Consider the following 23,206-nt stretch of genomic DNA (forward strand, 5'->3'; position numbering starts at 1 on the left):
CTGAGGAAAGAGTGTAATTTCTTAATTTATAGTTGAATTTACGTCAATGTTTTTGTCTTTTGTTTATAATGCCAAGGGTGTTCCTAGGACCTGAATATCTGTGAAGAAAATCCAAGAGATTGCTCTTTGATTGCCAATGTCTACTGCTATGGCCTAGCTTTAAAACTTTACTGTAGGACTTTGTGAACAGTTAGGACTGCTGTAGAGATGGGAAACTTCATTTCCAGCTACCAATCTTCTAATTCATATGAAGCTATAAACGTGCTAAGAGCATTTGAAAAAATCAAGAGCTAAAATATTAACAAAGCTGGACTTCAGAAGCCACCATACAAGGATGCATTAGATTTATTTTTTTCACTGCAGAAAGGTAAAAGCATGGGGCAACATATCCTAATAGCAGTCTTTGGGAAACACATCATTGCATTCAGATGGAAAAAAAAAAGCCACCATTAAGGTACTGTAGGCTAAAAAACATACCTCTTCTAACACTATTACATTTCATTATTGTTTTGATGCTCCCTCTAGCAGTTAACTACAAAGCTAAAGCAACCTTTTCCAAGCTCTGTTTCAGCTCTAGGTCTCCCTCTTACGGGGAAATGGCTGGGCCATTATTTAAACCTGTATGTGTCTAAACATCCCAAATCAAGAGCTTGATGTAAGATGGAGAGGTAATCCTAAAAGATCACATTCAGTAAAGGATTTTAGCACAACTTAGTTTTAGGTTCTTGAATAAGCCTGCTAAATCTAGGCTTTAATAAGTACCTTTTAGGGAAGGATTTCTATGTGGAAGGTACAGAGATCAGGGAGGAAATATGTTTGAGGCTGTAAAATAAATTATTTTATGATTAAAATGCTGGGTAATATTTGGACAGTATGTACTCTGGTGCCTAATTTTCCACATCATTGTTTTACACTGTATTGCATTTTCCACTCCTACCCTGTTTTGTGAGTATCTATGAAGAGAAGAATCTAGCTGCTGACTTACCCGGAGACAACGTAGAGCCTGCCCAGCTGCATGACTTGTTCCTGTCTCTGGCATGTCCTCCACAGCCTTCAGGATGTGTTTTCACATTTTTGACATCCAGCCACACCCTGAAGAAAAAACGTAAAATGTAAGAGAGCTCAAGCGTAAAGGCAGACGGAGCAGGCTGTGTATTCCTCCATTTTTTTTAAGATAATAAGTAAAGAACAAGAAATTAAAATCAGAATGTGTAATGAGAACATTAAAATTTTCCTGAAAATCGACCTCTTACCTTCCACAGGAAAAAGCAATAGGAGAGAAGAGAAGGAGCTGTGTAAGTAAAGTGGATTTGCTCTGGTTTATTACCTGCTGATTACTTTGACAGATGCTTCTGAAGCAACAACTATGCTCGGTGCACATGGACTCCTTCCCCTGCATCCATCTCTGCAGATCTAATTCTGTCAGACTGAGATATAATTGAAGATGAACGAGAAGAAGGGAGAAATTTATGTCAAGCACATAGTCACCCTAGATGATGAGAAGAGAATGGGAAAGACCCTTCCTTAATCAGAGCTACTTAGGAATCCTGGATGAATACTGTGAATGCAATTAGAATGAGCTGGTTAAAGGCTTTTCCACATCTTGCTCTGCTTCCCTTACGTGCATGCATGCAAGAAAAATATGACTTAAAAGAGCATTGTTTGCGTATCAAAGTTTCTTATAGCAAGCATTGAAAGATCTTTGTCGTCACTTACTGACTTTGATCTTGACTCGATTCCTGTGTAAGTGCTATGAAAAAAGATTTTTGTTACTTTCAAATACATTAAAATACAATGAAACCCCTGTTTACTGTATATTGCTGACCCAATGACTAGCTGTCTCATTATGGCCCCAGTCATGAAGTTTATTTAGGTCTGCTGTATACCCAGGTTTTCCCAGAAACGTTTCCAAATTTTTTTTTTTTTTTCCAGACTGAATAAATGCGATTATTTCCTCACACATGTCACAAAGCTGGGTCAGGGTTCCTACTCCTCCTTTGACTCCTGTGTGCTCACATCACAGGACAAATACCTGCAGGGTCGAACATCTCCCAGAAGGAGCAGGATTCCTGAGCAGCCACTACAGCCTGGACACATCTGGCCATGTCAGATCCACCACAGCAGCGCTGCATGGCACAAGCCACCGTGCTTCTGCCCTCCAGTTCCCACGTGAAAATCTAGGAGCCCTACAAGCACTAAACTTCAGTTTTAGCCAGTAGTAATCAGGCACTGTCAGAGCCTCACAGAATCACATGCTTTGGTTGTGTTTATTTTCTGCCCATATATGCCTCTACGCACATTAATTCTTTCCACTTTACAGACTACCTTCAAGAAGCAGAGACATCACTCTCAGGCTGGCTGGGGGCATTCTGGATATAAAAAAATAGTGAGTAGGAGCTGAACGCTCTTTAAATCCATGTTAATGAGGCTTTTTATATAGTTGCCATGTCTTAACATATTGCAGTCGTGTTCTCTAAGATCCAGGCAGCCCTTAAGGAGGCAACAGGGAGGCTCATTTTACAGCCTGAGGCACCAAAGGGATCTCACGTCTCTACTAATAAGATTCTGGAGTTTATGGCTTCTTACTGGTCTTCTAAGTCACTGATGATTTTAAGACTTCAATAATTTACAAATGAAATGTTCCAATTGTTTTCTCATTTTAAACTGTTTCCCAGAGACCATGAGCTTGGTGTTTGCAGGGAAGAAATCTCCCCTTTTAACATCAACAACTGCTGTTTGTTAAAATACAATTTAGAACTTTGTGCTGGGGAGGTTTTTCCTTCCCCTTTATATTATACCCATATTGCTTATTACGCTGAACTCAGTTTTGGGAGAATCACTTGGTTAGTTCTAAATATAGAATTGCATCTGCCCTTAAATGGGAGTGAAGGGGCAGTAGCCTTTAGAGAGGGGAATTATTTTTGTTTTCCTCAGCCATAGCTTACTAAGCTGGGAAAGGCTCGTCTTCCTCTCTACTTTGCAATTTTGCTGTCTTCTTAGGTAAGTCTATTTTTCATCTATTTTATTGTTCAGAGCAAATGAGAATGATTATGGGGCAGGTGCTGGGCACTTTTCTATACAAAATACATGATCTTTCTTGGAGAAAGTACGCAATGACTGGGACACTGATTAATTTATGAAAAGACAAACAAACATACATACAAATAAAATGATTTCATTCTGTTCGTGATCAGTTTGATTTTACGTTTCCTATTTCTTTCTGCATATGCAAAACTATGTTATACCAACCCATAGTTCCATTGGCAAATGTACTTCCCCAGTTGGACATATACTCTGAGAGTATACGGAGAGTGCTACTTTCTTGTGTGTTTATGCTGTAAAAAGATAGAAAATGTAATTTATCTGGTATATATACATAAAGAATTAAGGACAACAAAACTTATAGCAGCTGGCAAAATTAGTTGGTATGATGAGAAATAAGATGTAACTAGGACAAAAAGTCCTACTTTTATTTTTTGTCAATCATAGTTTTTAAGTACATATCTTTAGAAGATGCATTTCTGGTTACTGCTATCACTTTAGGCCGTGCATGTGGTGTGCTCTGTGCCACATGAAAATTCCAGCAAAGTACCACTGATAGAGCTGTGCGAAATCATGTTCATGGTCTTGACACTATGCCTGTAGGCTGGTAATACCTGTGAGCCAGTATGAAAGTATCATAATGAAGGAAAATAAATGTTGAGATCATGAGAAGTGACTGACTTTCACAATCTTACTATCACACATTCCTTATTGCCCAGCTGAAGGGACACAGTACACTTGCCAAGTGAAGGGAAATCTTAAAACTTCATTGGAATGTATTGCAAATCTTTGTGCATTTGAAGTGTTAGCATGGCAAAATCTGAAGTCAGTGATGTGGCCAAACTCAGTCTTTTTAAGTCCCAGTGAAGTAAGAGCATGAATCCATAAGAACAGAGCTGCATAAAACCCTTTCTGGGCTGCATGCTGCTTGGCTCGTAACAGCGATATGATAGGAAACGTTAGATTGAGGGCCTTCAGTCACTTCCGTTGTGAGCGCTGTGTAAAAGCCAGCCAAAATTCCAGTTTTTACACTCACAGAAACATAAGAACCAGTACTCCTCTCCACAGCAATGACCTCACTGCGACAGGAGGACCTGGGGGCAGAGCCACGGCTCTGACTCCTGCCTATGTGCTGCTGAGCATAGGTAGTAGCTAAAACCGTGAAGGGTTGTAGCTGTGATCACGGCCAACCATGGTACATGCCAAACTGCTTCCCTACTGATCATTAAGATTAGTAGGTGAAACAAGCCCTTCAGGGTCTACTGTAGGCTCAAGGAGTGCATTCCACCTAATCATACAGTATTTAACTTATACACATTGAATTTAGCTATGCTATTGTTAATATTTTTGGAAAGCATACATTATTACGTGTGCTATAGGCACATGACTGTGATAAACCTCTTAATCTACCCACATATATTTGCAAGCAGAATCATTTGATGCAATGAAATGTTAAATCCCTGCTTAACCTGCAAAGTTACTAGCAAAAAATAGACACATTTGTGATGGTCGATATCACCAGCTACTTGGAAATGTTGCATTACTGGACATTCAGAAGTCTACAAATTGTTTAGAGAAACTCCATTTTTAGGCTTAATGAGGGAAATAATGCATTTACTACCCTGAGAATGATTTGAACAAGATCAAACCTGTTGCCCCCAAGAATTCTAAACATCTATTTAGAACTAATTTGAGAAAGTACGCTCATACTATTCTCATACAAAAGAAGTTTAATCAGTAAAAAGTAAGTCCAGCTATGATGTAGCTAAAGATGTCAGAAAAAACTGAAAAGAGAAGGGATCTCACAGCTTGCTGAGTCATGTCTGGAATTCTGTATGGTTTAAGCATATGGGAATTCCATATGCTTCTTTAACTTCGGAAGCATTTGTGTTCCACTGTCAACAAATTAAAATTTAATTTTTTTTATAAAGAAAAAACAAATTCTTCAATGAGAGAGAGGGAAGCATCTTACGATGAGAGTTAATTATGTGCATTTTTTTCAGTTCATCCCTTGATCCTTTTTCAGCACATAGACCACAAATTTCTATACAAACCTAAATACACACACGCACACAGAGATAAAAGACTGAAGAGAGCAGTATCATTTAAGAATTTTTGTTATCAAAATGGGGAAGATATTACCAGACATTCTACCTCCCGTTCTGTTCTAGACTGCAGTGCCTACGAGCCAAATAATTATCCATGTTTGTTTTGTAGGATTTCCACCAAAGTGAGTTCCCAGAAGGGATATGCTCTCATGTTATTGCCTACTGCAATTTTACAGGATTGATATAACCATCTGAAAAGGACTACATGTTTTTTGATGCAATATGGTAACTCTTCAAAATAGTCATTAGCATCAGCTAATGCCTGGAAGTCTTTTTTTTCTTTCATCTTTCATCTTAGCATATAGGCTGTATAGAATTAAATTTATTTTATCAGCAAAATATGATGGTCTGTAATGTACTATGAAGGTATTAGGTGGCAAAATAGCGCTTACTAATTGGAGCACACTTAACTTGGAGTAATATGGAAAACAACGAGCAGAGCTAAAGACACAGAGAGGAGAAGAAGACGCACCTCACAGTAAAAACAGAGAAACCCTTGAGTCAATGCAAATGATGAAAGATGTTTAAGAGAGACAATGCATAGAGGAGAAGCAAGACACACTAAGAATAAGGATATGTACCCAGGATCAGGATGTACTGATCCTTCAGCCAGTATGAGGGTAGACTGCGTGAGGGCAGGCAAGAACCTGCCAGTCGCTTCTGGCATTTCTGCAGATGGACAAGGACAGTGATGAGCAAAAAGTTGCATATTACATGGTACAGCATTGACAGGGCAGGCAGAGAAAGTACATGCTGTATAGTGCATCACTCAGGACAGGAACCTCCTGCATCAAGGAATGCAAGTTGTCTATCTATGGTGAGCACAAGCATGATCTCCCTCCTGTGGCATTTGTCAATCCCATCCATCAATTCAGTTGATTGCCTGCCTCCTTTCTGAGGCTATGTCAATGATCATGCTAGAATTTGCTGCCTGTCCTTTAAATCTTAAATTAACTCACTTATCAAACTAACTACGTCTATATCAGACCCTGGCTTCTCTGCTCAAGAATGTGCCCCTTGTCACATGGTCCTAGATTATTGCTTTCTATTCAGGTCAGTATTACTATAGCATGAAAGTATGCATATCTTCGCCTGGGAACTCTTGTCTTTTACTCGCAAAAAAGTATCCATTGTTATACACATGCTATTAAGTATGTGGAAAAGTGTGTTTGTATAAACTGACTTAAGGAGTCTAATTCGTCTGTGTTTTGTATCATTAATCCTTCCAGTTAAGGGTATTCTGCCTGACTTAATTTTTTGTTTCGGTTTGATAGTCTTCTGAGTGGTTTGTACAGCACGTAGACTAGTGCAGTTATATCCACAGCATTTACAGTCATAGAAATAAATAGGAATAAAAAAAAATGTTAGCGCAAGGGCGCAATGGTTCTGTGTTCCACCAAAAGAGTGAGGGCAAGGCCATCTTTGTCTGTAGCTCTGGATCTCTACACTAAAATCCAGGAAAGCTAATGGGATCTGAATAGATGCAGTTCAAGGGTTGCTTGGGAGACACACAGGCCGTATTTTTCAAAAAGTCCTCTGTAACTCTTAGAGTCACATACCAGTCGAACTTGGTGAATAGAACACATTTTTACTTTGTTACGATTGTTATCACACTTAATCTCTCTCTTTGGACATTTGTGTGACTTTTTACTGATGGGAAATAGAATTTTTTTTTGACGTATATTTCAAAGCACTGCATGGATCTTGCTGTTGGGTCAGTTCCACCAATTGACCTGCCAGTATAAATAGGTCTCTAGTCAACTGCCAATAATAAAATCTTGATTCACCTAAGTCATTAACTTCACTGGGATTAAGCTGCCATCTGCTTATCATTTTATCTAACTCTGTTACCGGTATGTTGACTAAATGTTCTCATATTTTTCAAACATTTCACATAAATGTATGTTAGTAGAAAACTGGAAAAACAGTCAACAAGTTTCCAAGGAAGGCAATAGAAACCTATTTTATCCTAAATGCAGATACCCTAAGTGCTCTGTAGACTTTACTGAAGCAATTTTTACAGTGGGGCTGTGATTTTATTCTTCAGATACTCATCTTTGCAGCGCTATTAAGTATTAAATACATACTCTGCAAGAATCATTGTAATTAACTGATGATGATTATTACATTTGGAACGGTTACCAGGCAGCTCCCGTCTGTGTTAACAGAAGGCTAAATGAGCCTGGCTTCTAACAAGATCTGTTAACTGCTTGTGTAGAGGACAGGAGTGATGGCTGTGTGTTTCTGTTTTATAAGAGTTTAGACAAACATGCAAAATATGTGAACCTGAATTTTGAGAAAATCTGGCTACTGATTAATAGGAAAAGATTAAAATGTAAGCTTTATATTTAGGGGAGAATGCTGAACTGTAAATAGCAAAGATGTTGTCTCCCATCTCAAAAATGAAAATAACCCAGACTTTGATCCGTCCAAACACATGGGCGTTATTCTACAGCCCTTATACGTCAGATCTTAGTTAGAGCTATACATAGCAACATATAAATTGCATGTGAATGAATTCTCAGAATTATTTAACAGGGCCACGCATAAACACGAGTAGCTCGTAACAGCTGAGTCAGTCTTATAAGGAACCTATGGGTTTGCCCTTTGCACCTCCATTTAAGTGAAAGGGCTAATTATAAATAGAAAAGAGGGAACATTATACCATTAACTGTCTGGTTAAGGTATGTACTAAGGGGAAGTCAAATGTCATATGCACAATAGTCACAGAGTTAGACAACAGGAAGACAACCTGTATTTGATGTATGTGTGCGTAGCATAACATCCTGTAGAGATACCAAAATTAGGAGAAGCTGAGGCTGCTCATGAGTCTATGCAGCCGTGTTCATGTAACTATGACCGTGTGGCAGCCCAGAGGATGAGCTAATAGGTCTGCGATAGCTCAGTGCTGTGTGAGGGCACCTAACTAAACTAGCACCTCTGCAAGGTGCTGTGCTGTGCCGTATTAGCTTGGAATACGTTAGCTTTCTTATTTCACTAGGCATGTGATGATACATTTCTTTAAATGTCTAGTGCTAGTGTTGTCAACCTGTTTTATTTTTGTGTTTTGGTATCTGGTATTTTGCCTAAAGCTCACTCCTGAATTCATGGCTTGTAGCCCTTGTATCTCCCAAAAAAGGACTGAAAATGTATCAAGAGGATATGCAGAAGGTGCAGTTATCAGGCGGTAAATTACAGAAACTCATCTCTTTGAGAGTCATGACTTTTTTTTTCTTTTTAACTAAGATGGCCTCTGCGGAAGACATTAGTTGTATTTAGTTGCAGAAACTTTTTTTTAGAGAAGTAAAACTAGCTGGCTTGAGAATGGCATGGTTTGGGGGCATCTGACTCAATTTTTGAATGCTTGAAACTAACAGTCACACAGCTAGAATATATTACAATACTTAATCAATAATGATTATTTCCTCTTGTCATGAGCACTTTATGCTGGAAATACTGGTATTTGCAGCTATTTAGCCATGTATGAAGGCTTAATTTCATAGTCTGCAAAACTTGTTTTTTAAATTAATTTTGTCTAATCTTATAGTACTTAGGCAAAATTCCCAAACAAATACATAAAATAGAGTTAGTTACCAGACTAAGAACTACAGTCTTTCATTGAATCATATTACGTTTTTCTTCCTACAAGAAATCTAGCTTTAATTTTTCAAGAATAAATTGCCCCAAAGAAACACATGAAATAATTTCTTCTGCAGATACAGCACGTCTGATAGAGCAACTAGGAAAAACATTAAAAAGTCACAGCTGAAAAATTCTTGCAAAAGTCATGATAATATCTGTAATTCTTCAACATTTTTATTGCTGATTGTTTCCCATTCTCGCATGGGTATTTTGCAAGCATTTTTCAAATCATGAGATAATAATTAAAATTCTATAATGTAACAGAAAGCATTGCTTTCAAAATAGGTAATAAACATTTAAAAACCTATTTTCAGTATTTCATTGAAATAAGTTTATTGCACATACTTTTATTAGAATTAGAAGAGATTAATGAAACCAAAAATGTTATTTGAAATTGGAAAGTTGACAATGAACAGTGTTTGAATTTTTAAAATTTTTAACCAAGTCTCATTTTAACAGAAGCCTCTGTTCCATTGAAACTGTTTATCATTTAATTTTGACACGTGTACTACTCATCTTTTCTCCCAAAGTGCATATCTCTAGCTATATGATGAGAAATAGAACATGGATTAAAACCTGTTAGTATCACTGCCTTCGAAATTAAGTAAGAGGTGCTTACATTGTATCTAAATCAATTTACAAGATTTCTGTTCAAATTCCTTTGAGCTCTGCATTTTGCGTGTGTCATGAAGCTACCTACTTATGGGACTTTCAAATGCAAACAGTTGGTACGGTTCTGAGGATTTTATTCATAGGCAGGTTCTGCAGCGGGTACAATGACAGACGAGGATGGCAGTCGTTCCCTTTCCCTCTTCAGGCGGCCCCTGGATGAGCTCTGTGTGCACTGCCCAAGGTCGTGTCTCTGCCTTTACAACAGCTTCTGGAGTGGAGCTGCCAGACTGCATCCCACCTGGAAATAACAATGGCCAGCGCATTTTCCTTACATTTCAGGAGGAAACTAGGTTTTATTGCAGGATTTTGCCTGATTAAAAACTTCAGGATTTGGCCAAAGCTGTTTTACAGACTTTATATGGGGAAAGTGCTTCCTTTGTCACTGAAATTCAGCCATCTCTTGGGGAGGGTGGCACTTGCTAACTGGCCACTGCAGTCCCTCACAACCATTTAGACCAAGTAGCCCAGAAGTGAAGAATCCCGTATCCAACTAAAGCTGCAAACGGGACTTAGAAAAGCAGACTATAAGTACACAAGTGGGCACCAAGCCAGGGGAGAACTAGTTAACATCCCCATTTTTGCAGAAGTTGTCACTGTATTTCTAATGAGCTTAAGTGGGTAGTGCCTCTGGCTTATTTTAATGCCATGCTTGGGAATGCACTTAACTCTGGTTCATCGGGAAGCACATCATCCACTGTATCACTTACACAACTTCCAGGAGCTCCCTGAAAACTTCTAGCCAAATGCCATGCTTTGGAGAAAGTCCACAAGAGAACAACCAGAATGATCAGACGTCTAGAAAAAATAACTCATGAGGAAAGCTTGAAAGAACAAGCTTCGTTTAGCTTAAACGAGAGCTCTGAAAGGAACTTTGAACAAAATCTGCAGTTCTTCAACTGGCTGCTGCAAGGGTGGGTGAATGCAATCTATTTTGTGTTTTTGTGATGAACTAGACAAGAAACAGTGAGCTTAAGTTACGTGAGACCTAGTGAAAGGTTTGAAGAGCAGAAAGCTGAAACACCAGGGAAAAGCCCCAAAACTGTAGAATTTTCATATACGGAGATTTCTAAGAAGGTGTTAAACAGTGTCTGCAAGGAAGGGGGGAACTGATCCCCCCCAAAGTCTCTTCTAGCTCTTTGGTCTATGATTCCTTGATTCACTGCTTGGCTTAAATGGTACAGCCTGAGGTGCCTGTGCATACCATTGATAGCATTATTTGTCATAAATTGATGGAATTTTATACATTTGTGGGTGTACACACATATGTGTATATATGTAAAAATATCAAACCTAAACGTTGGAAATATATTGGTAAATGTGGTTTTATTCTTTGTAGGAACTGCTATTTGTAACAAATTGAACTATGTCATCACTAGCACTGCCATTTTACCAGAGGAGACACAAGCACTTTGATCAGTCCTATCGCAATATTCAGACAAGATATGTACTTGAGGAATATGCAGCAAGAAAGTAAGTACCATGTATTTCATAGATGTACCACAGAGAGGTTTCTATTTCAGATAACCAATTTTTGGAATAAAGATATTTACAGATTCCCCCTCCCCTTTCCAAATTTGCTGTTTATTCACAGCAGTAGTTTTCCACCTCCATCCACTGGGATGCTCCTTGTCCATGGTCTCCCACTAACATAGCTAGAATTTCTAGCTACATAGCAACTCACCTACTCATACCCTTTAGCTGAAGATCCCTCCTGTTGACCACCTCCAAGTTGGAAATTCCTTCTTTTAGAGTCTGATTAAAACTTATTGTGATTTAAGCAAAATGATTGGGATTTATCTGAAATTACAGAAGTAATTTTTTTACCCATCCTTCTCATATGACATGAGGCTATTTCTTGTCCTGAAGTTGGCTATTCCAAGTTATGGTTTCTGTTATTTAGTTCCTCCTTCCCTTCCTTTTCAAAATTTTCATTAAAAAGTTTAAATTCCTCTAATTTAAAATCTCAGAGTTTTATCCACAAGATCCAGGTTCTTTGTATTTCAGACTGGAGTTTTGACTGTGGGTTGCTTAAGAACCACTGTCCTTCCCCCTCAGTAATTAAGGTGAATAATTACCTGATTGTACCCTACTGGTGTAAATGGGAGTTACCTGGTCCTTTGGTCCCAGGCCTTTACTTAGTAGGACTTCAGAGCCCCATGTGCTTGTCCAGCTTTCTTTATGAAAAAGGAGAGTTTATGAGTACGGTTATGTGAAGCATAGAGAGGAAGGAATATTTAGATGTTGTTATAAGGATTCTGTATTACAGATGGGCTAGTACCCTTGTGCTTCACTGAAATGGTACCATAACGCTAAGTGACTGGAGACTGGATGAATATCAATTTGATAGAAATGAAAGAAGTAAAATAACTAATGATCCTTAGTGATTGATAATGGGCATATAGCCTCTGAGGGACAAGTGAGAGCTGGAGCACTCTAGTAGCAGTGCAGTTAGTGAGGAATACAGAATAGGTTTCTCACTGAACAGCGCTCAGTCAGGGCATTCAGCTCATTTAAAATAATTTCTCTGACTTTTCTGAGTTCATGTTTTACCATAATTGCTAAGTTATAACAACATCTTTTATGTTCAAAGGGCTGCTTCTAGACAGGCTGCCTATTACGAATCATCTGGCAGCCTGGGAAAAACAACATGTAGACTCTGTGCCAGAAGGGCACGTACCTTGGCTCACGAAGCAATGCAGGAATCCAGGAAAAGGTAAAGCTCTGTTGGTCCCGTCTGATCTGTGTGGTGGCTGTGATCCCATTTAGTGTCTGTCTTTTGTCAAGGTTCTTTTCAGAATCAACAACACTGGAGGCTTTTCTGTCACTGTTCTTCACTAATCTATTTTGGCTAGAATACTGAGTGGTTGAGTGTCACTTTCAATCTTGTGTTTCAACCTGCTGCCCAATTTGACCCTTGAAAAGAATTTTAAAACCAAAAGAAATTAGAAACTATATAGGATCCAGCATTAATTTTTCAAACAAATTTGCTGCACTGTTCCTGCATTTCTGGTGGGATCATTTTAAACATTTTGAGTTCTTTCCTTATTATCAAGAGGGCTTAGTAGCACATCTCAATTACAGCCTTGATATGAAGTCCTACAGTAAATGTGCTGACAGCAATGTTCCTGTTAGTGAATCTATGTATTTCTTCTCTACCATGCTCTGCAGTGACTGCACCAAAGACGTAGACAATATATGCTATAAGAAATACTTTTGTTTTCTCCTTTCTAGAGAATGTGTACAGGGAATCGTACATATACATATGTTTCTGGTGCTTTGATTGTTTTGAAAGATATATCCTAGAAACTGGATGTTCCAGGAAAATCAAACTTGTTTGCCTACTTTGTTGTTTTTGAAACTGTTTTAACCTCTATTAATGTAAAATAATACATGACAGAACAAGATTGGTATTTAGAATATGATGAAATGATGCAAAGAAATAAAAAAAAACAAAACAAAACAGACAAATAAATAGCCCAAACTACGGTTCAATGAAGTTCATGTAAGTCTTCTTGTTTGCTTCAAGTGCGTGTTGGGTTATGCCTTAAGGGTCTTGTCATATTCTTAGTGACAGTTGTGAGAAATTTCTGATATTCAGCTCCTTTCTTCATCCTGTTGGCAAAGCAATGAATAGTATAGGCTGCTTACTGAGTCTAGCAGAGCCTGGGCTAGCTCCTCCTAAATATGTTGATGAGATTTTTTTTAGGAATTCTGAAAAATCTATGCAATCAGTGCTTCCTCACTGTTCCCAAAAGTTGCTCACCAACCCTTTTAAAAGCCACAGGTTTCTCAAAAGCTCGGTTTTTCCTGGCAGTTTCTGCAATACTTTTCACTCACTCCTGCCCAAGAACAGCTTTCTTGCCTGCAGCACTTCACCAAACATTGTTGAACTCCATGATCTGTATCCTTCAGGTGAGGTCAGTTAATAGAGCCCATGGAGCTAAATAGAGTGCTTCCCGGGTGCTAGATCCAAGGCTATGACATGAGCAAGGTGAGCGAGGCCCAGCTCATTTCAGCGTGTGATGAATGGACAGGATATGCCTTCACTCCTCTGCCCTGTGCTTAACCCTGCAAAATCAGGGGCCAGAGGAATGCCAGCCACATTCTTGATCCTGATGACTAGAGGACTAGGACTGCAGGGTCCTAGGACTAGGACTGCAGGGTCCGTGTCATAGGGACCAAGATCTGAAACTTATGGCCCCACACATGTCAGGGGAAGGAAAGGGAAGTAAAATTCATAGTAATTTCAGATGGTCATTAGGATAGGTGGAGACACTAAGAATCATTCCTAAACTAGATTTTACATGCTGCTGATAGGGTTTCACAGCCCTCAGCTGCCTACTGTGTATGAGTAATAATCTTAAGCTTCATTTTAGCTTACTCTTGCCCGATTTCCTTCTTGTCCTACAGAACTCATGAGCAAAAGTCTCATGCAAGTGAAGAGAAAAGGATCCGGTTTGCCAGCGAGTTGTCTGCTTTGGAAAAAGAGATTCACACAGCCAGGCACCGTGCTAGAGAGCATCTGGACAAACTTGCTATTCAAAGGATGGTACAGTGAACAATTTTTGTTCCCATGCAAGCAGAATTATAAAATAAACTGCAATTTAAGTCTGTGTTTCACATCCTAGCAGTTACTTAACATCTTTTAATCTTGTAGATTTAAGACTAAATCTCAAAGCCCATTTAAGTCTGGTGCTAGACATTTCTTTGCCTGCCTTCATTTCTATTCTACGTTCAATAGGTAGAAGAAAACATGGCTTTGGAAAGACACGCGGTTGAGGAAAGTATAAGTCAAGCTCCTGAAATTCTAGTGCGCCTGAGGTCTCACACTGTCTGGGAAAAGATGTCTGTGAGCCTTTGCTTCACTGTACAAGGATTTCCCACTCCTGTCGTACAATGGTAAGAGATTGGCCTTTCCCAGGCCTCGAAAAAATGTTGTTAAGCTTTTTTCATTTGAAAGTTATGGCATAACTGATAAGTGTCACATACATAATGACTATGTTAAAACCCCTTTAAATCCTTATTGATGTGCTGGATCATAGCAGTTGATACTGCACTGGAAGAAGTGGGAGGATACATTGCTGCATAGCTCTGTGTAGCACGAAAGCAAACCAGAGTATTTCAGAAAGCAGACTCTAGTTTCAGAAAACAGACACCAGCAGAAGGCAACTCCATCCATTTTTTTTTGTCCATTAATTTCCTTGATGATGAAATAGCACATGGCAAAATATACAGTGCTCAGAGGCTCTTTGCTCAGCATAGGTAAACTTGCACAGCGCCGTTGCTGTCATGGGCAGTACCCGCGTTCACGTTGTGTCAGCTCCTATTGAGGTATACCCTGTTTGAGGGTAAGGTCCCTGGAGCTGTCCTCCTCACCACATGAGAGCTATCCTGCAGATCTGAGAGCCTCAGGATCTGTGAAGACCTAACCCGAAACATAACTATGTTACTGCTTCCCTTTTTTGAGCTGAAGTACATTACTGTAATCTCAGATGTAGTTTACTTCCTACCTTGTGTTAGGGCTAGTGGACAGGAAAGCTCAAGGCACGTGTCACCCTCTCTCTGCTTCACCGCCTGATCCCTGTTTTGGGTGTGCAGGTTCTTCTCCTTCCACATTCCTCCCACAGTGATGGTCCTCCTTTGCCTTCATGGCCCCACACATATCTATCCATGCATACTGGAAAATACTCTGTTCAAGCAGAGAACATTTTCTGAGAGAGGAGTCAGATGACAGTGAATGATATCTGGATGTAAAAAATCTACTTAATTATTGTGGTGAATAGTAGCTACTATTAATGAGTTCATTTTTGTCTTGATTGTCAGGTATAAAAACGAGGAACTGATTACCCCTGCAAGTGATCCAGGAAAGTACACGATTGAGAGCAAATATGGAGTACATGTGTTGCATATAAACAGGTAGATTATTCTGATGGATATAACAGATTTTTATAACCTACACAAATATTTTTTATCAAATATAATTGCAAAGTCATACAATAGCTGCAAGAGAGTTGTTACATTCAACCCACTTAACTTCTGCTCTGTTAGTACTCATATTTGGGCCACAGAATGTTCCCTAAGTAGCTGTTATTAGATCGCTGAAGTGAAAAATTGGATATTTCTATTATTTAACTTCAGCAATCTGCAAGTAGGAAAGTAGAGGTAAGTAGCTAAAAGAAGTAGTTCCTTTTTTATTAGAATTATATCTCTTTGGCAGTTAAAGTGGAAAATTTTCTTTATATTTTCTGTTCTTCCAAAGATGAAGTTCTTTAAAGTAAGAATAATTTTAGCTGATCATGGCAAGTATAACCAATCCTCAGGATTTTTTTATTATATGGTAGCTCTGTTCTGTTTACTTTTTGATGTCCCTTTTTCATTCTTCAAAAACTAAGAAAGTGTTTACCTAAAAAAAAAAAAAAAAAGAAAAAAGAAAAAAAAATCTAATTTTATTCATTATGTTTTGCAAAATATAATGAATAATGGTATGATTTAGGAAATGCCTTGGTAGAACAGCTTCCCTAAAATAATCCTATACTGTCCTGCACAATATGACTTGGTACAAGATTTTTTTTAAATATAAAAAGCTTAAATAAAATAATGAAGTAACTGTGGTGTTCAAAAAGAAAATTAATATCTAATGCAGAGACACAAACATACAGACAAAAATTTAATTTCTTCAGAACATGAGCATTTCCTGTGCTCGTATAGCCGGAATATTTGTTGCTAAGACTTGGCTAGACAAACATTTCACCTCCATCTCCACCTGTCAGCAGTGGAAGCAGCCCTGAGCATGGCCTTGTGGCATTAGTACAGAAAATAAGTGCATCATTCCTTCTGCTTTTGCAAAAGACTACTTAACTGTTATCCTCAAAGGAAGTCCAGCCCAACTCTTCACCTTTCCATAGCTTATCTGGGGATGAAAGGCACGCATAAGCATTCAGAAGCTGGCTGCAACAGCCGCTCTGTTGTTGCTTCTTAAGAGATCCTCATCTCATGCTCATACTAAGATTAATCATTAGTAGACAATAAGACTACCTCCTAGCCCATGAGCAACTTGCTGACTGCTCGCTGCATCTGTGAGAAGTCTCAACACAGCTAATTCATCCCACCTATATTATTTTTGGAGGTCAGAGCAAGAGGATAAAAGATATAAGCAGATCATCCTCCTGTGATCCTCAGCTTTGCAGCAGGGTAAATGAAAGCACCCTCCTCTGTCTGAGTATGAGTGACAGATAGAAGAAATGTAGGTGAGGTCCTGCCAGTGAGTAGCTGTACTTGTGCTCCTCTCCCTTGGTTCATGTTCATGCTTGGCAAGTGCGAGTACCCAGTGTGTACTACATAGGCTCCTTTTGTGACATGAGTAAAAGGCATTTGCAAAAATGAGAATTGGTGCGGATGCTGCTGGGTGGCTTTTTGAACATCTATGGCTACCACTGAAGGGTGCTAACGGCTTATATCCCCCTGATATTTTTTTGCTCTTTACTGTGTCAGTCATCACAGTAGTGTAGACACTGTCTGTGAGGAGCTTCATGAGTGTTCAGACCCAAAAACACTTACATAGATCCAGCATGGAGTCATTTATTGGCACCTACTCAGATTCCCACACCCACCTATAGTCACCCACTGGCAACTGTGTACAAGGCCCAGATCTGTACGTAGTTACGTGGGCTCAGTCATGTTCAACCAAGCTGCCATCTTCAGAGAACGTTGCTTCGTTTCTCTTTCCTTCTATCTGGCAGCGTGTCTTTTTTGCCAACTAAAGACACCTAGCTGCTCTCTGATGACTTTCCCTTCTACACTTAAAAAAATATTGGGGGATTATAGGCCCAGAGTTATGATTTATTCACCATAGTTTTATACACACATTAAATTAAAATTTCTAAGCTAAAATATATCTATTTATTACCACTCTATTTTATTCCAAAACGCGACCATGAACTATATAGCGCTTCCCAAAAGACACAAAATCAACATGCAGGAAATGGAAGAATCTTTTGATAGTGTTTTTAATTACTATTATTGTGTGTTTTTTGTATTTCAGAACAAAGAATTTATAGCTAGTCAGTTCATATGTGTGTATATATATGTGTGTGTGTGTGTGTATACATTCTTAATGGTTTATATATAAGTATATATCAGTTAACTCTTCAAATATCTGTCTTCCATACATATCTCTATATATCTATATTTACATTTATTTAGAATGTAATTTTTTCCTGGAAGTAGAACAGTTAGGATTTTCTACCTATCTACTTCTGTACTCTTCTCAGCTGTTCATACCAAAGTGCTGAGCTGCACGTCATCTGATCCACAGCCACTCAGAACAGTCTTGGAATTTCTTGGCCACCTTCTTAGTGCTTCAGTGGAGCTCAGGGAGTGAACTTTTCCTTCTGATGCAAGTGTGATATTTATTCCTATGAGTATTCTTTGATCCCAGTGGAAAAATTCTTGAGGCGCCAAAACCAGAACGTCAACTTGTCATCTTAAGCTGGTAACTGGACACAGTTTCATCCCTCCATTTGCTGTCTTCCTGGGTCCATAAACCTACAGAGTAACCAGATCATTTTCATTTCTCTGTCTCATACTTTTATGATGTCCTACGCTCAATTTGTCATATTTTCTGCATTCACTCAACACTATCATTATCATTTACTGCTTCTTTTTTGCTTCTTCAAGGGATATTATTTTAGACTTCCTCAGATGGGAACTTGGGCTCCAGGTCTCCCTTGGGCACTAAAGAAAAAGTATTTGGAGCTTTCTTTGTAATTTTTGCATATCTCACAGTTATAGGGACAGAGACATTGCCAGCCTGCCCCGTGACAGTGGTTGATATTGTCTTTTATTTCACTTCTGATGGGTGATCCAGAGGAGACTGTAAGGAGCCCTCCGAGAGAAAGCTACTGGTAGTAGAAATGACTGATCAATGTCTGAGAAAATGAGGGTTTTTTTAAACTTGTGTTTCTTTACCCCACTTAATTTAACTACGAATGGTCACATAATATAAGAAAAGATTTCTATATCAGAGATAATCAAGATGAATATACCCTGTTGCCTTATAACATGCCTAAGGAATATGTTCTGCATTAGTGTCTATCCTAGTACTTAAAAAGTACTTAAAAGTAGCACTTAGGTGGTGCTGCTTGTTTAGCAACAATTTCTTTTTTCTTTTTTTTTTTTTTTAACCATTATGCCTAGGCTATTCCTTTTGCTGATGGTAAAGTGAAATGGCTCTTTAAATGAATCTCTTGTCTTTGTGTAACCCTAAATGGTTATATTATGTTTTCTGATATGGTGCTGGGGCACAGAGGAGACAGCAGTGTGCTCTGGTTGTTCCTTTACTACACAGTGAGCCAGCAGATGAGCTGAGGAGGGTGAGATGGTGGAATGAGCAGAGAAGGAAGTTTGATTTTTCCAGAGCTCTGCCCATGCGGCTGCTCAGTGCCAAATACGCAAGGCTCAAAGTCTGGCAGTGTTTTCTCTTTCATTAGGGCCTTCTTCCTTTCCCATTTCATTAAGTCACCAATTAAGAAATGCCTCTAATTGCAGCAGGGAAGAGTTTGTGGTTGCATCAGCAAAAATGTGTAGCAAAGCCAGCAGAGTGCAGTGTAATACCTGCTGCGGGGAGGCACAGCTGACCCGCTGATCAGGCAGCTTGGCTCCTAAGAACCACTGATGTCACTGTAAAAAAAAAAAAAAAAAAAGAAAAGCTTAAAATCTGAATGAACCTTCTTTTCTAACTATTTGCATTTAACGGATGACACTGTGCAGTTGGTACATGACTATTTTAGCTTGATTGGGCATAAAGGGCTTGAAATGATTTAATCTGGAGATGCAGAGAAGAAGTCCTGCTCTTCCTCCTGAGGCAGGGCAGAGTACAGGCCTTGCAGCAGAGACGTGAGACTTGGCTGAGACCAAAAGCAGTGTCCAGTTTAGTTTTGAGCTGTATGGGGCAGATGAGGTGATGACAAACTGCAGCTCCTGGGGTTTCTCAGGTGTGCTGTGCTCGTGTGTGTATAGATAGAGTGGGTATGGTGTACTTCCTGTCTTCTGTCCTTGCTGTAATGCAATGAAATGGTCTGTGATCTTCTGACCTATAAGCTGCAATAGTTGGGAGGCACTGAGAGAAGCCTGAGGCAGTGGCAGCCTCAAGAGACACACATATCCCATCTTCAGTAAAAACAAACAAGCAAACAAACAAAAAACAACAATAAAAATGAAACAAATTTTGACCATGTATATGAGATAGTAGTTCTGGAGAGCATTTCCACGTTATGCTATCGTATAAACCTAACACTGGAGAGAATTTTGTCGTCTGAATTCAAAGGAGGCAATTTGAACTCTATATTCCACCCTCTGCTTCCTGTTCTAAACATGGGCTGAATTGCCTTCCAATTCAGGCAAAAAAGTTATTTCATTCTTCACTTCTGTGTTTAAATCTTCACCAGGCGTAGGGATGAATATATGCATTTTAAACAGGAGTATCTGCCTGGGGAATATTCCCCACACAAACATTAGCACTTCAGAGCCTAATGTGGATTCAGGGCAATTTAAGTTTCACAAGAAGTATTAGTGTCTTGGGACAGTTACAGCTCTGCACTTACACTACATGGTACCTAAATGTACTCTATGCAAATTTTGTCTGACCTTTGTAAAGGCCAGAAAACACATTCTCCATCACGATGCAAGAATAACCATTGGAGAGACCACGTCTTGTCTCCTGTGTACTTTAAATATCATTTGTAACTGGTCTTGAATCAATGCTCTTCACAGTGCAATTTGGGAAATTTAGAAGTTTTTTTTGCATGGAAGCAAAAAAAAAAAAAAGTTTCCAAGATAATCCTCAGTCTGAGTATTATCTTACACCAAAGCACAGCCAGGACCTGATGTAACTGGCCATTCTTTCTAACTTTCTTTGGAGCTATGTAGCTCTTACCCACCAACTCCATAGAATTCCACCATGAGATCTGAATGTAGTCTGCTGAATATCAGGCTATTTACTATTAGGCTGATGTGATTCGTATGCTGGAGAGTCAGGTTAGAGATCGTAGAAAGGAATAATCTATTGTAAAATGCTTTCAAAGCAGTGACCTCCAGAAAATGGGCAGAGTTGTGAGAACTTTTTAAATAGCAGAAAGTGCCGTGAAATAGTTATACGTATGTTTATAATCACAGTAAATGCCCTGTTTCTCTTCTTAAAACAAAATGCTATTGTAAGAGTGTGGTCAGTAGTTTGATTACCAGTTTCTTCTTTCTTTTCTTCTCCCTCAGGAAAACAGTTCTCATTCCAGATAACATCTGTCAAATTGTTGCTTTCAGGCTTTCAGCTACTTGTGCTAAAGAAATAGCTCTTTTGTGAATATCCTGCTCATTCTAGTGATTTTTATGATCATATTCTGTTTTCTCTACCTTAGAGACCCTCAGAAATGGGAAAACCTTGTGAGGCACTCTGCTTGCTCATTTTAGGGAGACGACATTGCAGCTCTTTTACCTCTGGGTTCCTGATGCCTTGAGAGGTCCAGCACAGACTGGGGCTCCATGTTTGTTTACAAAATACGTTTTTCGAATTTCCTGATTATTTGTACGCCACCTTGTGGTTACTGATAAATCACGCTTTTAATCCTGAATCCTGTGTAATCCTTACCGAAACGGATTCCTGTTAACTGTTGTATCTGTTGTTTTACTGGAAAATGAGGCCCATACAGAAAGCAGGTAACCACTTGATTATTTTAAAATGAGGGCTAATCGGAATTAACCTCAGTTTAGGTGCACTGCTGTTTTGTCCTTGTTGGCAACGCTCTAAAACAACAACAAAATGTTAAAGAATAGTGAAACTGTATTTGGCAGAAGCAAGGCAAGCTGAAGCAAGGGTGCCGCGGCCCAGGCAGGGCACGCGCCTGGGGACGAGCCTGCAGCTGTGCTGCAGTGTGTACCTGCCACCGGCACCTCGGAGTCTCACTCCTGGGCTGTGCCTTCCGCAGAAAATTAGATACATCCTCTGCTACGGAGGTCCTCTGGCATGAGATGGGCTCTGCCCATGCTGGTAACTATCTTATCCCTCAGGAGAGGGCAGCTACATCCAGCCTGCCCTCTGGGAACGGTCCCTGACCCCTGGGACCTCCTGAGAGCACCTGGGAAACTTTCGGGAGAGCTGGCACACACCACAACGTGCCAGGGGCTGCTCTGACGCATCATCACTACGGTGATCAACATCCAGTTTCTGGGCACTTTCCCTGGCACTATTTCATTTTACGAACATATAATACATCTTATTATATGTAATGCATAATATAATAAGTAACATGTAGCATACAGCATGTAATATGTAATATATAATACATAATGTATAGCGTACTGTATGTATGTAGTGCCTCAAAGTAGACTAAAACAGGTGTAGTGCAGAGTGGCTGAATCTCTGTGGGTTCCTCTATAGTACATACTGTAGTACCTCTTCTGATGAAACCTTTTGAGACACCTAGCTTGGTGTTAGCGTGTTTCATTAGAGCAAGACATTGCAGTGGGCTGTGAGGAGTGTATAAATTACAGTCATTTAAGTGTACAGGCATTGTTATATGACTTAAGAAAAAAACTATAATGCAGTTTTACTTGCGTTTAGCATTTTATAACAGGACTTTTAACATTGTGACATTAGGATAGTAAAAAAACTTTCTAGTTTTTAAGAAGTTACTGTAAAGAAATATTGTCAATTCGGATAGCATCCAAGCAAGTCCAGAATCAATTAAGCTTCATATAGATTTGTGAACAGGTATTGGCATTTTTTAAATCCCTCTTGAAAACTAAAAAACTTTGAATAAAATCTAGCCTAGCATTTCAATTGTTTTCTTTCCCAGAATTTCTTTGTCCAGACTGTAGTAAGATACTCAAGGGCTTCGCACCCAACTGCAGGCTTTGTTGGCTAAATGCACTAATCTTGGGGCTTACTACTGTGACTTCGGTAATTCGTGTTTTGCTGCTTTATTTTGTGGTATGTGTGGCTGAAGATTTGCCTCTAGGAGGAGCTCTGAGTTTTGTCCGTTTAAAGAGAGAAAACTCATTTTAACACACCTTTCATCAAGTTGTTTAAGGCATCATAGTGCAAATAGTATCATTTCTGTGATATGCCACTGTCCAGAATATACGCACGGGCTGAAAAACAGGTGTCTGATGTACCTGTCGTTGGTGTCACATACCACAAAATTGGCATCCTCTTATGCAGTTTAAATCAAACACTTTCACATATTCTTTCTCCTTTCACACCTGGGATATATAACCTTTCGGGAGACAAGGGCAGCCATAATTTCATCCCTTCATCTGACAGTTTCCAAGAAGATACAGATTCATTCTTCTGAGGAAAGCTAAGTGCATGCATGCAGAACATTACAGCTCATCACTGGCAGTTCCTGAGTGGCCTCCATTAAATGCACTGGAACTGCACAGAAACAGGATTCAATTGCGTGTGTTTCAAGTAGAACTCTGTGACTAACTGATTGCTCAACCTAATAGAAATCCCAAAAAATAAATTAAAAAATAGAAAATCACCAATCACATAGACATATATCTGCATATTCAGCTAATGGAAAAGTTGAAAAAAATATTGAATTGGGTGAAATCAAAAGTTTTTTTCGTTCAAAACAATTTTTTTTTGTATTGGAGTATTTAGTATATTTTTGAAAATAAAGAGAAACAAATTCTGAAATAAATATCCATTTGAATTGAAATGTTCATTTTGAAACATCAAAATGAAA

The 23,206-nt window shown here is 39.0% G+C and overlaps 1 protein-coding gene across 3 annotated transcripts in view; it reads left to right on the top strand.

Moving 5' to 3' along the window:
- The first annotated feature begins 2,302 nt into the window (after nt 1–2,302).
- The window catches only part of MYOM2 (myomesin 2), a 79,058-nt gene continuing 58,154 nt past the window's right edge, over nt 2,303–23,206 (top strand). For 2 of the 3 annotated variants that reach the window (XM_009677446.2, XM_009677448.2), the window contains exons 1-6: nt 2,918–3,000; nt 10,801–10,934; nt 12,055–12,177; nt 13,875–14,013; nt 14,206–14,363; nt 15,288–15,380. In XM_009677446.2, the coding sequence (XP_009675741.2) occupies nt 10,828–10,934; nt 12,055–12,177; nt 13,875–14,013; nt 14,206–14,363; nt 15,288–15,380 (620 nt within the window). In that variant the 5' untranslated portion in view covers nt 2,918–3,000; nt 10,801–10,827. Of the gene's footprint in view, nt 2,387–2,917; nt 3,001–10,800; nt 10,935–12,054; nt 12,178–13,874; nt 14,014–14,205; nt 14,364–15,287; nt 15,381–23,206 lie in introns of those variants that run through there. The other variant, XM_009677447.2, reaches the window with a different exon arrangement.

This window comes from Struthio camelus, chromosome 3 (genome assembly GCF_040807025.1).
Source record: "Struthio camelus isolate bStrCam1 chromosome 3, bStrCam1.hap1, whole genome shotgun sequence".
Classification (NCBI taxonomy): domain Eukaryota; kingdom Metazoa; phylum Chordata; class Aves; order Struthioniformes; family Struthionidae; genus Struthio; species Struthio camelus.